The sequence below is a fragment of the Lampetra fluviatilis genome, chromosome 15, assembly GCF_964198595.1.
Source record: "Lampetra fluviatilis chromosome 15, kcLamFluv1.1, whole genome shotgun sequence".
Classification (NCBI taxonomy): Eukaryota; Metazoa; Chordata; class Hyperoartia; order Petromyzontiformes; family Petromyzontidae; genus Lampetra; species Lampetra fluviatilis.
In genome coordinates, this window is record NC_136289.1 from 12,750,675 (window position 1) to 12,762,901 (window position 12,227).

Here is a 12,227-nt window from a genome sequence, read left to right on the forward strand (position 1 = left end):
TCACTCGCTTTGTCAGTAAGAACACTATTCTCCCGGAATTTTGTAGACGCGGTTTTTTTTACTGTAAGTCAACACGTTGATGACACCACCTATCACCACGAGTACATTTTCAACTACTATCTCCACACTGTATTCATTGAATGTAAAACAATTTACGTTCATCGGTCGCGCTTGTTTTATTTAAAAAACAATGCCAAGAAAAATGGCTCATGAATGAAGATGGCAACGTCCGAATGTTTCTATACGCGGATCTGCAACCCTCCAAAGTGCTGGTTAAAATCAATTCCAGATCGTGCTGGGCTCAATCAGCCCTTCAGGGATTTTTTCCACAAACACGATAGACTGGCGAGTGCAATCAGTTCTGCCTCTCTAACCCTGAACTTTCAACACGATTCTGGGCACGACTTCTGACCAGTTTGTGACCCATCAAATGTCTTCACAGTTCTCACCACAGAAGAAGAAGACGACAATCATCTGTTCTGTGTCTCTAACTGTAATACATCATGAGGACCAACCCACATCAAACACAAATTGTGAGATTAATTTTTTCCCTTGCGTAGAGTTGCTTCACCACTCTGTTAAGAACGCCAATATAACTGTGCATGGGAATTCATATTCTGGTTCTTTCGGTAAAGTCACGTAGAATAGAAATAATAAAATAATAAAAATAAAACATAATAAAATAATTCTCACGACGTTTCGGCCACAACGCAAGCAGCCGTCCTCAGGTGGAGAACAGGTCTGTCGAGAAGACAGAGACTCTTATTTTTATTATTTTATTATTTCCATTCTACGTGACTTTACAGAAAGAACCAAGAAGATGAATTCCTGCAGTCACGAAAGCTTTAAATCGAAATGTGCATGGGAACTTCGACAGACCGGCTGTTTTTCTGCCCTGGTGCTAAATCCTCGTGTCTCATAGGCGCTGACTCAGTGCCCTAACATGGGCACTGGCTTCCCAAAGACTGCAATAGCTACGGTCTCGGAAGCTGATCTGTTAAAATTATTTAGCTCCTTTTCTTCGTTGTATTTATTGATTTTGGTTGTGGGAAAAAGAAAAAAAACATTAGTTGACCCTGCGCTTTTCTCAATGTGACGGAGAATACAGAAAAAAAACATTGTGAGCACATGAACGATAGCCTCCTGCCCCGGGTCTGTGCATTTTCAAAAAATTGGTTGCACATGCATGCATGCAGACCACGAAGTGTTATTGGAAGCAAAAAACCAAACAAACATCCGTCTCAACCCCCAGCGTGCTCGCTAGACATGTGGACAAACAATCTGAGCCGTACCCAGCTTTCCAGAGCCCCTCCCTAATGCCAACAGCCAGCAGCACACCTCCCTACTCCCGCCAGAGCAAGCAGAGCCTGGCAAGTCCAATGACTCCCACTAAGAGCTCAAGGCCTTAAATGCATGCCGATGTTTTTTTTGTGCTCCCAATGATTTTTAAAGTTGCATTGATTGCACACAAAGTGCCTGCCACAAATGAACCACAGTTCTTCGCTGATCTCGTCAAGGAGCATAAACCATCACGCAAACTTCAGTCATCCTTACAGTAAAGTCACGTAGGTAAAAAATTAAAATTAATAGAAGTAAAATAAAATAAAAATCATACAGCTATCGTGCTGTGACGGTTCCACCTGAAGACGGAAGCTTGTGTTGCCTCCGAAACGTCGTGATTTTTATTTTATTTTACTTTTATTAATTTTTATTTTTTACCTACGTGACTTTACCAAAAACCTAAGAATATGAATACTTGCAGTCACGAAAGCTTCAAATCTAGAATCATCCTTACAGCACTGACTTTTGGCTAGCCATTGACCAACAATGGTCACCGCATCACGCGACGCTTTCAGGTGCGCTTCTGCGGCCGTCTGGAACGCTCTTCTAATATTAGGAAGGCACTGGAGCTATGCACTTTTAAATCTAGATTGAAAACTCATTTCTTGATCACTGCTTTTTGTGTTTAGTTTGTTGCCCTTTCGCCGCACCTCCAATGGTGCGAAATAAATTGAATGCACGATCGGAGTACTGCAGTGGCAGCAATTGTGTGAGCCTTAAGCAACAGGGCCATGAGCAACCGCGCACATTTTTATTCCGCCCCATGTCACACTACAAACCCGTGATAAGGGCTTAAGGCTCGGAAGCCCAGCAAGGAGGGCGTCACAGGATCAAAGCATGAAATACCCTTTTATCCCTTTCATTTGAGGAATGCAACCCAGCGCCTCACGCAATTCTCTTGCCGCGCAGTGCCGTAATTCAGGTGGGATTAGGAGCAACCTTCGCAGCTTTTTCGGTGGAGACTTATAGCCAGGCTGCCACCCTGTAATTGAATTTAAGACTTTTTATTTTTTACGTGACCAGCATGGGTTTAGTTTTGCAACGATATTCGTTTAATACGTACCTTTGCAAGAATTACCAAAGGATTAATTTCAAGTTAAGCTAATTATTTGGTGGTGCTGCGTTGGCAGTGTTTGACAAGCACAAGAACAAAAGCCAAACTCGTCAATAGCACTGTGGCTTTAAAAGGAAAAATACATGAGGAGACGTTTCAGGCAATAAACCTTCTTCACAGCACATCGAGAGGCCAGAGAGGTACAGCGGATCAGACTTGAGACTGCACTTTATACCATGGGCCTCGAAAACACGTTTCCTGATGAATGGTTGTACATAAGCCACTTATTTAAATAATTAAAGGTCTATAAGGCGTAAATAAATGTGGCACTGAAATATAAATAACTAAACGGTCATGTTATTGGCTTCGTGGTCAGTACGTACAAATAGGATTTGATACAAATTATATTGGTTTGATCTTGCTCCGTTAATGAGGGTAAATAGAGTTGTCTAATTTTCCTGTAATTGTGATATATGAAATTTGCATTACAACAAAAATCTACACGTATATACATCAAGTGTTAACTTTCTAAATTTACCCTGGTGAGGCTGGTTGTAATTACCAGCAACAAGTTGTACTTGAATTGTAAATGTTGTGGGTTTACTCTCCAACACACCAGTGTGCTGAACTAGTAACTAATTGGCATGTTCTGTTTACGTGACAACCCTTACTAATTGGCTGTGTCAGGTGGTGGCGGGTTTAACCACACAATTATATTTACGAGATCTAACCCAAAAAAACCTCCATTAGGCAAACAAAACATAGTTTGTGCTGTAATGACAGCACACTGCGAATCACAGCCACGACCAACATCAGTGGCGAGTGACATCTGAACCGGTCCTGGATATCCCGGCTTCACCAAACCGCACAAAGCCAGCCAGGTGCGGGGTGGTCCAACGAGCCGTATTTGTACAAACTCGCTCACAAAGCACCGGTTGCCCATTCGAATTGGCTCCAGCGCAATGCCGGTGAAGCGAGCCCCCCACGAGCACACCTCAAAGATGGAGGCAGTTTGCGTACGGTACTCCCAAGTAAACATTCATTCATTTTCTGCATCGGGGAGGGGGATGATGAGCCGGCCTGCGAGAGGAACGCAAATATTAAGTGAGCGACAACGGTAGACGGCAATGATCGATGGTGGCGGTGGTTTCGCCAAGAGGGGGGGGGGGGGGGAGCCATGTAAACCAAAGACTCGGTGGTGGGCAGGGACAGGCCGTACAGCTTGCGGAGAAGAGACCCGCGGGGGGCAGCCGTGGACCCCAATTTGAACCGAATTGAAAACAAAATGAGGGGGAACAATTAACGGCGAAGAAATTATCCCAGACCGTGATGGCCTCACTGTGCACTTCATTGCGAGTGACCTATCACCTGCTGGCTGGAGTCTCTTCATTATTTGCCGGTGGTATATACATATAAGACGGGGAGCGGCACAAAAGAGCGTTTAAGAAAGGAAACTGTTGGTGGTGATTGCATGCTGAATAGGTGGGCCGGCTGCCAGCGCCGGGGCCCAGCGTGGGCCGATTGAGGCAATTAGAAATACAAGCGCTTCCCGCAGGCTCCGCCAATCCCTGCTTCCTCTCCCTAGGCCATCACATTCACTCTTTGTTTTCTGCGGCGGCTCGTAGGCACGCGGGGCCTTGCGCACATACCAGCAGTCCAACAAACGCACGCACACACACGTGCGGGTCGCACACAGGCACACGTGGGCTGGGGGGGGGGCGCATGGTTGCGGGGATGAGAAAACGCCCAGTGCGCGCTTTTTATGAAACACAACGCCATTTAACACACGCACACGTACATGCACAGGCACGCGTGCACGTGCGCCCACTGCCATGAATTTGAGCGTCACAACGCACGAGTGTTTCACGACCGCACGATTGTTGCGCGATGTGGTAATGTGCACGCGGGCAACACGTGCGTGCCCACGGCCACCCGCAACCCGTGAGCGTGTGTACAGAAGGGTCCTATTTACGTCTGCCGCACAGATTCCCGTGCGACACCGCGCCCCGTTAATTAGCGGCCGCCGCATTGACCAACGCGGCAATTGATTTATGCTCTGTGGCTAAATGGCCGCTGGAGGGAAAACGGGCCACCAGTTGTCACAAATTGCCGCGTAGCAACACCTCATCAGCTGTGCTCGTGGAAATGGGCCGAAACAATCGACGGCAGTGTTGCGTCGGAACAAGATCCAGCAATGTTTACTACTCGATGTATACATGTTGATGAGAACGAGGTTGCTGTAGAAACCAGACATGGAATGCGTGGAATTAGTGTCCAAGGCAAGGTTATACATCCAATGGCTCCAGCCCACTTGTCATTAAACTCCGGTTCTCTGGCTACATTCCACACGGACCCTATTTATGAAGCTATCCGGCACTTAACAACGTTTCGGTGTCACGTTAAAAGCCTGCCAAGCACACGAGGCTGTTGTCGGCCATGCCCCCCCCCCCCCAAGTGCGACAGATGCGTAGCTCACTGCTGCAGGTGAACTACAAATGGACTACAAATGGACGGATGCTGAGAGATGCCTGCATTGCTGCCAAGAGCATAATGTGCCCTCCAAACCTGACACTTCTGGACAAGTAAAAGTGTCACCGAATCACCGTCCGTCTCTCCTCACTCACCGCTAAACTGAGTTTGTTAATAAATCAACCAGTTGCAGGGTGGACCCTTTTGTCACGTTACACTGCGGCGTGATGGATAGTGGGCGGTTCCTCCTGACATGTTTCACTTGTCCTCGAAGAAGAGTGGCTCACACGAGCGGAGGTGCAATGGGCGTGACCCCACTAAGGGCTGTCCGTTCTCCACAGTGCAGGTGCAGCCAATGCACCGGTAATATGCCGGTGTTTACACAATCCTCAATTATCGCCCTGAGCCACATCTGGGCGTGGGGAATTTTCAAAAAGCATGAGGCAGACTTGAACTCTGGTCACATGAGTTCGATTCCCGCACCATGGCTCGCGTCAGCGGGGAGTGACATCCGAACCGGTCCTAGTTCCCCAATCACCAACCTGGATCGACCAGCGTGGTAAAGTATGGTCGAACAATCTCCAAGAACAATACAGTGTGAGGCCTTCATTCAGCAGTGGATTCACAATCGACTACAAACAATGTTGTTTTTTATTTTCGGCGGACTAATCCAGCCTGGCAAAAAAAACACACGTGTGCATCTACACCCGACGCAGCAGGGTACCCTGCCGTCCAGTCCCAGCGCATCCCTCAAGTCACCCGGCTTGGACACGGAAAAGTGTCAAAAATGCACGACACAAATAAATATGGCCACACGTGCGGACTCACCGTGATGGGGCGACGGAGCCAGCCCTGAGGCCAAACTGCCAGACAGTAATTGCGAAAACACTTACAGACTCTCGCCAGAAGCCATTACGGCAGCAAAGTGCGCATTATGCGGGGCTGGGTCCCTGGCGCCGGAAGATTAACTGGGCCGCCGTTTGCAGCTGAGCTTCAACGCTGGACAGGAGGCGGCGCGCCGAACCCAACGCCGGGGTCGGCCGCGGCCAAACAGCGCGCCGGTGATTGTGTTGGCGATTGGAGCGGCGATAATGACGGTGGCGGGGATAATGACGGTGGCGGCGATAGTGACAGTGGTGGCAAGCTCAATTTTTATCGAATTTCTGTGCTACCGATGGCAAAGATCAGAATCAAAATAATAATAATTACTGGTGAAACGTCGTACTCGAATTGTATATGTTGTGGGTTTATTCTCCAACACACCGGTGTGCTGAATTAGTAACGAATCTGCATGTTTTGTTTACGTGACAAACCCCTTACTAATTGGCTGTGTCAGGTGGTGGCGGGTTTAACGACATTTGTATATTTACACGATCTAACCCAAAAAACATCTATTATGGATATTAATTTAGAAAAATATATTGATTCAAAGCGTGTGCCAACTGACTGCTGGAATCCCAATGCACAGCTATGGAATACTTATCGTCTCCTTTACGAAAATAACAAACGGACAAAGGAGACCAATGTACAGTTTATGTATATATATTAGGTGATACGCACTGACCCAGACACTGTTATAATCCAGTTGTGCACAATCACTGACGAATGCATCCCGCGCGTGCAAATTAGGGAGCACGACCGTGAACTGTGTTCAAATGTTGTGAAAATAACTGTGGCTCCATGGAGCCACGGGGAGCAAAAGTGGCTGCTTCATAAGGGTAGGGAGCAGTTGAGGCGGAGGAAAGTGGGGGGTGGGGGAAGAAAAAAAATCATCAAGAAGGAATGAAAGTTGTCCGCTCGTTAATCGCCTGTTCGTTAATGAGCTGCTGGCGTTGGCTCGGACCCTCAGAGGTGCCTTACCAATGGCTATTTAAATATAATTCTTCATTCAATCAAGAGGCATTGCTTACCTTAGCCCTCCGCTGCCCTCCAAAAGCCACAGCTGCCGCCCCGCCCGGCCAACAAAAGCAAGCGGCGAGAAAAAGCTCACGACACACAACCTGCACGTTCGCCAAAATCACTTGCAAATTGACCAAGCACAGCTTCACCTGTCGATCACAATTTATTCTCCCAACTCCCAGCAGCGTTAAGAGCCACATGGGAACACTCTCGACTGCATGCAATTCATTTTCCCTCTGCTTTTTTGCAGAAAGAAATGTGCAAGTCAATTTGCGCCAATCTCAGCACGAAGATCTCAATGCATGCTCGCTGCCCGATTCGTGAACCGGCAACGTTTTTTCACGTGGATGCAACGGCACGTTGTACACACGCTGCTGTGCTAAAGTAGCAGTGATCGACGTGTGTGTGTCGCCAAGACTCAACGCTCCTGCTTAAAACGTAGACTGAACCTAGTTGCACAACTCATTAAACGTCACTTCCACTGCGCCGTTACCGGAGCAGTAGAAGCCGCTAAACAATGACACGTGTGTGCAAATGCCAACAGGTCAAATTCCAAAAACGAGTGCATTTTTACTCTCACTCAAGAGGGTCAACGAGTTTTTTTTGCCCGCGCTCTTCCGGCAACGGATGTGGGAAGAGAAGCTGCCTGCGCACCGGCGCAATCCGCGTTTAAAGCCGGCACCTGCGTGTGCGCTGGGCCCTCTCGGCACACTGCCCAGCTTTCGGCCCGTCGCACGCACTCTCGCGAAACGCGCAAACGCGTACGTGCGGCTCCTTCGCACGCACACGCACGGACGTCCGGACGTACGTACGTACAGATGGACAAGCAGAGGGACAAATGGGCGAACGGGACTAAGGGCCGGTGAGTTTCCCCCCCTCCTGTTGTCCCGTCACAGCTGGCTGCCCATCTGGCTCCTGTTTTTCAGCCGACGCTATTAATTCCCCAATTATTACCTCCCTTGCTTCCCCCCTCTCCCCCGCATGAAATCTCATTCTGACTGAAAAAGCACAAGGAGCAGGAAAGAACCCCTTGCTTAAATAGTGCATTATGGGAAAGCAATTTAAAACATTATACAAATAGTAAAAATACAACCGCAAAGTAAACTTGGGGAAATCACGGGGCGAGGAGACCGGCGAAAAACTCCCCCCTCCCCCCCCACCCCGAGTGTGGGGGCATGGGAACCGTGTGGGGGGGCCGGGGAGAGGGAGGGGGTTGGGAGGGGGGCCAGGGGGGGCAGCGACTGACCTGGCCCGACATGTCCGGCGCGAGGGGGATCAGCGGCCACAGCGCGGAGTAGATGAGGAAGAAGACGATCCACATGGCGATGCTGCCCCAGATTGCCAGGTGTGTGAACTGAAGAGAACAAATCGGCTCAGAAAACTATTTGTGGGTCTATTAATGAATGATATCATGCACCTGAGGCGGTATTGCAGTGCCTCATACTTTTTGATTTCTCTATAGATATTTCCGATTCAAATATGTATATAAAATACAAGTTAAGTAATTTTAAGTATTTATTTTATTATTCATATGTAGTTATCTACTTTTGTGATGCATGAATAATGATAAATTATATAAACAACCATACATGAAAATAAAACCTTGTTTAGTCCGTTTACTTGCATCAATCTGACTGCGTAAATTGTGCATTCCGCATGGTATGGGTGCGACGCTACCTTAGTCCACGCAGATGTCACGAGCCCAGCCTTCAAACATACCGTGATGACTACGTACTAAAAACAGAAATGAAACAAACAACTTAGTACCGCGGAATAAGTTCATGGAGTGAGTCCACATCTCACTCCCGCACCTCCGATTAACGCGGTTGGCTTCGTAAGGTACGAAAGAAGTTCAACATACAGTACATAATCCTGCTATTCGTGTCATAACTGCAGCCCGCAAATTTCCTTGAAGTCTCCCAGTCAGTTATAGAAAGCACCCACCAATCTGAAACTACGTCACATGACAGCGGTGGTCATATTGGGCCATGGGCCTACCATTTGAAAAACCGCCACCGACGATATTTATCCATCTCTGCAAGCATCTGAGACGCAAAAGTCGGGAAATGGAGAATATTGTGGACGAGGCAACACGGCGACAGACGTGGCTGTGGGTTATGGTGTACGCTGGGTTTACACATACAAATCACCGCCTTCGACTGGCAGACAAACGCCAGGTGCCGAGCCACCTTGTCTCCACAGGGACAGCTCCCAATCAGATGTTTCAGATGAGATGTACAGCGCTCTGAGACGCCCCGTCGTTTCGGAGAGGCGCTCCATACAAAAACAAAATTTTTATCGTTATTATCCCTGCATCTCCAATTGAGAGGTGTTCTGGGGGGAAAAAATATTCAATAACCCACAAAATCCCATTGTCCAGGATGCAGGCTTTGTTGAGAGCAGGCGGATTTAAGAGGATGGAAAAGAGTGTATTAAGCTCATTGTGTGGCCATCCGTGGGAGAGATGATGCAATAAAACTTGACAAAAGTGAATTGTGAAGTGTTCAAATGAAGCTCGAATTGGTTATCTCAATCTATATCCACGTGGGCGATCAACCTTTTTTTTCTCCAGGAAACCCCTAAATTGTGAAGGGTTCATACGGCAGGAAATGTTTAAGCGGGCGTGCGTGTTACACGAGCTCCCGATGTAGGAAAACGGCGGACAATATGCAAATAGGGGGTCAAAAACAACAATAATGGTGCCCAGAATTCATTGCTAACACGTGTATGCTCTACAGAAGCGATGTGTGGCCACACACAGCCACACACGCTCCCAAATGTCGGGTGTTTAGTCGTGGACTTCTCAATTATCGTTGGGGGGGGGAGGGGATTTTACTTGAAAAACACAAAGAAATCTCCTAGCACTCTAGGCAGTCAAAGTTTACGACTCGCTTTGTGTGGGATCACGGGCGAGGCCGCTGCTCTGGGTCAGGCTACCTTCACGGATTTCGATCAGCACCAACAGTGGTGCCTTTTTCCAATCACCATCGTCTACAATTCAAAGTTCTAACAATGTCGAGTACTCACGATCGCAAGGCTTTGAGAACATATTTTACCACGTAACAAAATTATTATTCTCTTACCAATGTAACAGCAACCTGAGGTTGATTCCCAGCCATGGCTGACATCAGTGGTCAGCGATATTTGAACTGAGCCAAGGCTTCTTCCCTCTCGTCACAAAAACCCACACTGACCAGCATGGTAACTTATGGTGAAGTAAACCCCATAACTCATATGGCCTTCATCCATCAGTGGATTGACAAAGGGCTGTACATTTAACCTAAACAAACTACGGCAAATATATCTTCTGCATTTTTAGCGCCATACCAAGGTTGCATAAGTATTTATGAACGCAGCATTTGTACGTAGATTAAACACTTTATTTTGCAGACAAAATCCTTGTAGCATTTCGAGAATAAATCTTGCTTACCGTATAAACCATGTTGCCCAGAAAGAGATTATCGACCACCTGTCCATTTCGAAACAGTGTGCCTGGAAAATGAAAGCAAGGCAAACGTGAGACCAGAATCCTGCATGGCCAGATTCAAAACACACATAAACATTTTGTTGGACTGCATCGCTGAACTTTGCAGACTGTGGATGATACGCAGTAACTTTCTCAGCACGAATGTTTGGAAAATTGCATCAATATTTATGTAGGACCAACATTTGTATTTCCTGAAGGGCTTTGCAAAAAGAAATTGAATATTGATGAGGACAAAAAAAGACAACATTAACTATTTACAAAGCATCTTTTAAACGATGGCGTTTCGAGCTCAAAGCGGATATTTAATGTTGTTTTCGATGTAGTAAAAGATACTCATTTCAACGAAGGAATAACAAATTACAAGTTCAGACCACAAAAAATACTGCTTTAGAATTTCCTCTGTGTACCTCTGCCTAGGCCTCACTCAATAATCACACACATTTCCTGGCGGTGAATTATAATAATAATGTGATCTACTTACTAAAAAAATATATCATAAACATAGACACAAGGTCCACAGAGAGTCAAAAAATGTACCGTACATTAACATTATTAATACTTGACAGCGGCGATTAGAAAATCTACACTGTGCGATAAAAAAATAAGGTTAAATATATTTTTTGTTGTTGTGAAGACTGCAAGTTTAGCCTTTCAAACAAGTGCACACACACGCGCGCACATTCACCCGCACACATTCACCCATCAGCGAACGCAACCGCAGACAGAAACACGCTCACACGGGGACAACCCACCGCTGCTCCGTATGCTAATTTCACAAATCATTCTGGAGAAACGCGTTTCTGTTTTCCCCACGAGTCGGCTCAAGCCTCCCCCCTCTCCCCCCCCCCCCCGTCATCCGCGCGTCCACCTCGGTTTCTCCCCAGACACACAGAGAGAGAGAGAGCCAAGCACATAATACCCAATTTGCATTCACACCACACGTAGCGCAAGGAAGACGGGCCAAGTGTTTATTTCCATATGAAAACGTCCATAAGGGTGACCCGGCCCCCATTGGAGATGCAGAGATGCCTGGTGTCGGCCGGGGGGGGGGGTCTCTGTCAGCCCCTTGCAGTCTCCCCCCCACTAGCCCCCCCCCCCACTACCCCCCCCCCCACACCCACACAATAAATTAACCATTAAGTTGCACACCTCGCAAAACTCAAATGTGTTTTGTGATAAGTATAAAAGTTAAACTGGATATTGTTTAATGTATGGGTCTGTGCAAGTTTGGCCATTTTTTACTTCTCTGTGCAATTGATGCGCGCAGATTTTGTGTTTATCCAGTTGAAGTAACTCGTGGAAGAGTGAGAGAATGGGACGAAAGAGAGCAAGCAAGTCAATCGAGCCGAGCTCCTCCACAGGAACATTTGCGATGACATTTAAACTGCCGAGATATGGCCATTACTTTCTGGACAATTAATTCCTACATTTAAACACAAGCGTGCAATTTTTTGGCGGTGCGTTACCGACTGCAGGGCCAACCTGGACTTATACCGAGGAATAATCCCAAATAGTTTGTGGTGTGTGGCCACCACTTATCCTTCCAGGCCGCCCCAGCCGCCCTCTCCCCAAGACCGCTTGGCCAAGAAGGACACACAAAAAGGAAACAAAAGGACACACAAGAAGGACGCACATGAAGGACACACATGAAGGACACACATGCCGTACTTACACAAGGACATGCGGTAACCATGGAGAGGCGCTCCACTAAATATCCATTCCACTCGACGATAAGACAGAACCAACGTACAAACACCCACACGACTCGCACGACTCTAAAGAGGTCGCGAAATGGAAAAAAGAGAACGAAATGAATTGCCACGCCACGCTCCCCACCGCACGCCCACCAAGCTTCCCGAAACTAGTGTGGTAAAGTATGGTCAAATAACCCCCGAGATCCGCATGGCGTGGGAAGGTACACATCCAACAGTGGATGGGCAATATCTATATATAAATGCCACAACCACCTGGTTTCCT

General features: G+C 47.3%; 1 protein-coding gene across 4 annotated transcripts in view; it reads right to left on the bottom strand.

Moving 5' to 3' along the window:
• ATP8A1 (ATPase phospholipid transporting 8A1) overlaps positions 1–12,227 on the bottom strand; it is a 107,963-nt gene that overhangs the window by 16,543 nt on the left and 79,193 nt on the right. For all 4 annotated transcript variants that reach the window (XM_078863263.1, XM_078863266.1, XM_078863265.1 and 1 more), the window contains exons 30-32: positions 10,194–10,255; positions 8,441–8,497; positions 8,010–8,117 (exon numbers count right to left, since the gene is read on the bottom strand). In XM_078863263.1, the coding sequence (XP_078719389.1) occupies positions 8,010–8,117; positions 8,441–8,497; positions 10,194–10,255 (227 nt within the window). The remainder of the gene's footprint in view (positions 1–8,009; positions 8,118–8,440; positions 8,498–10,193; positions 10,256–12,227) is intronic.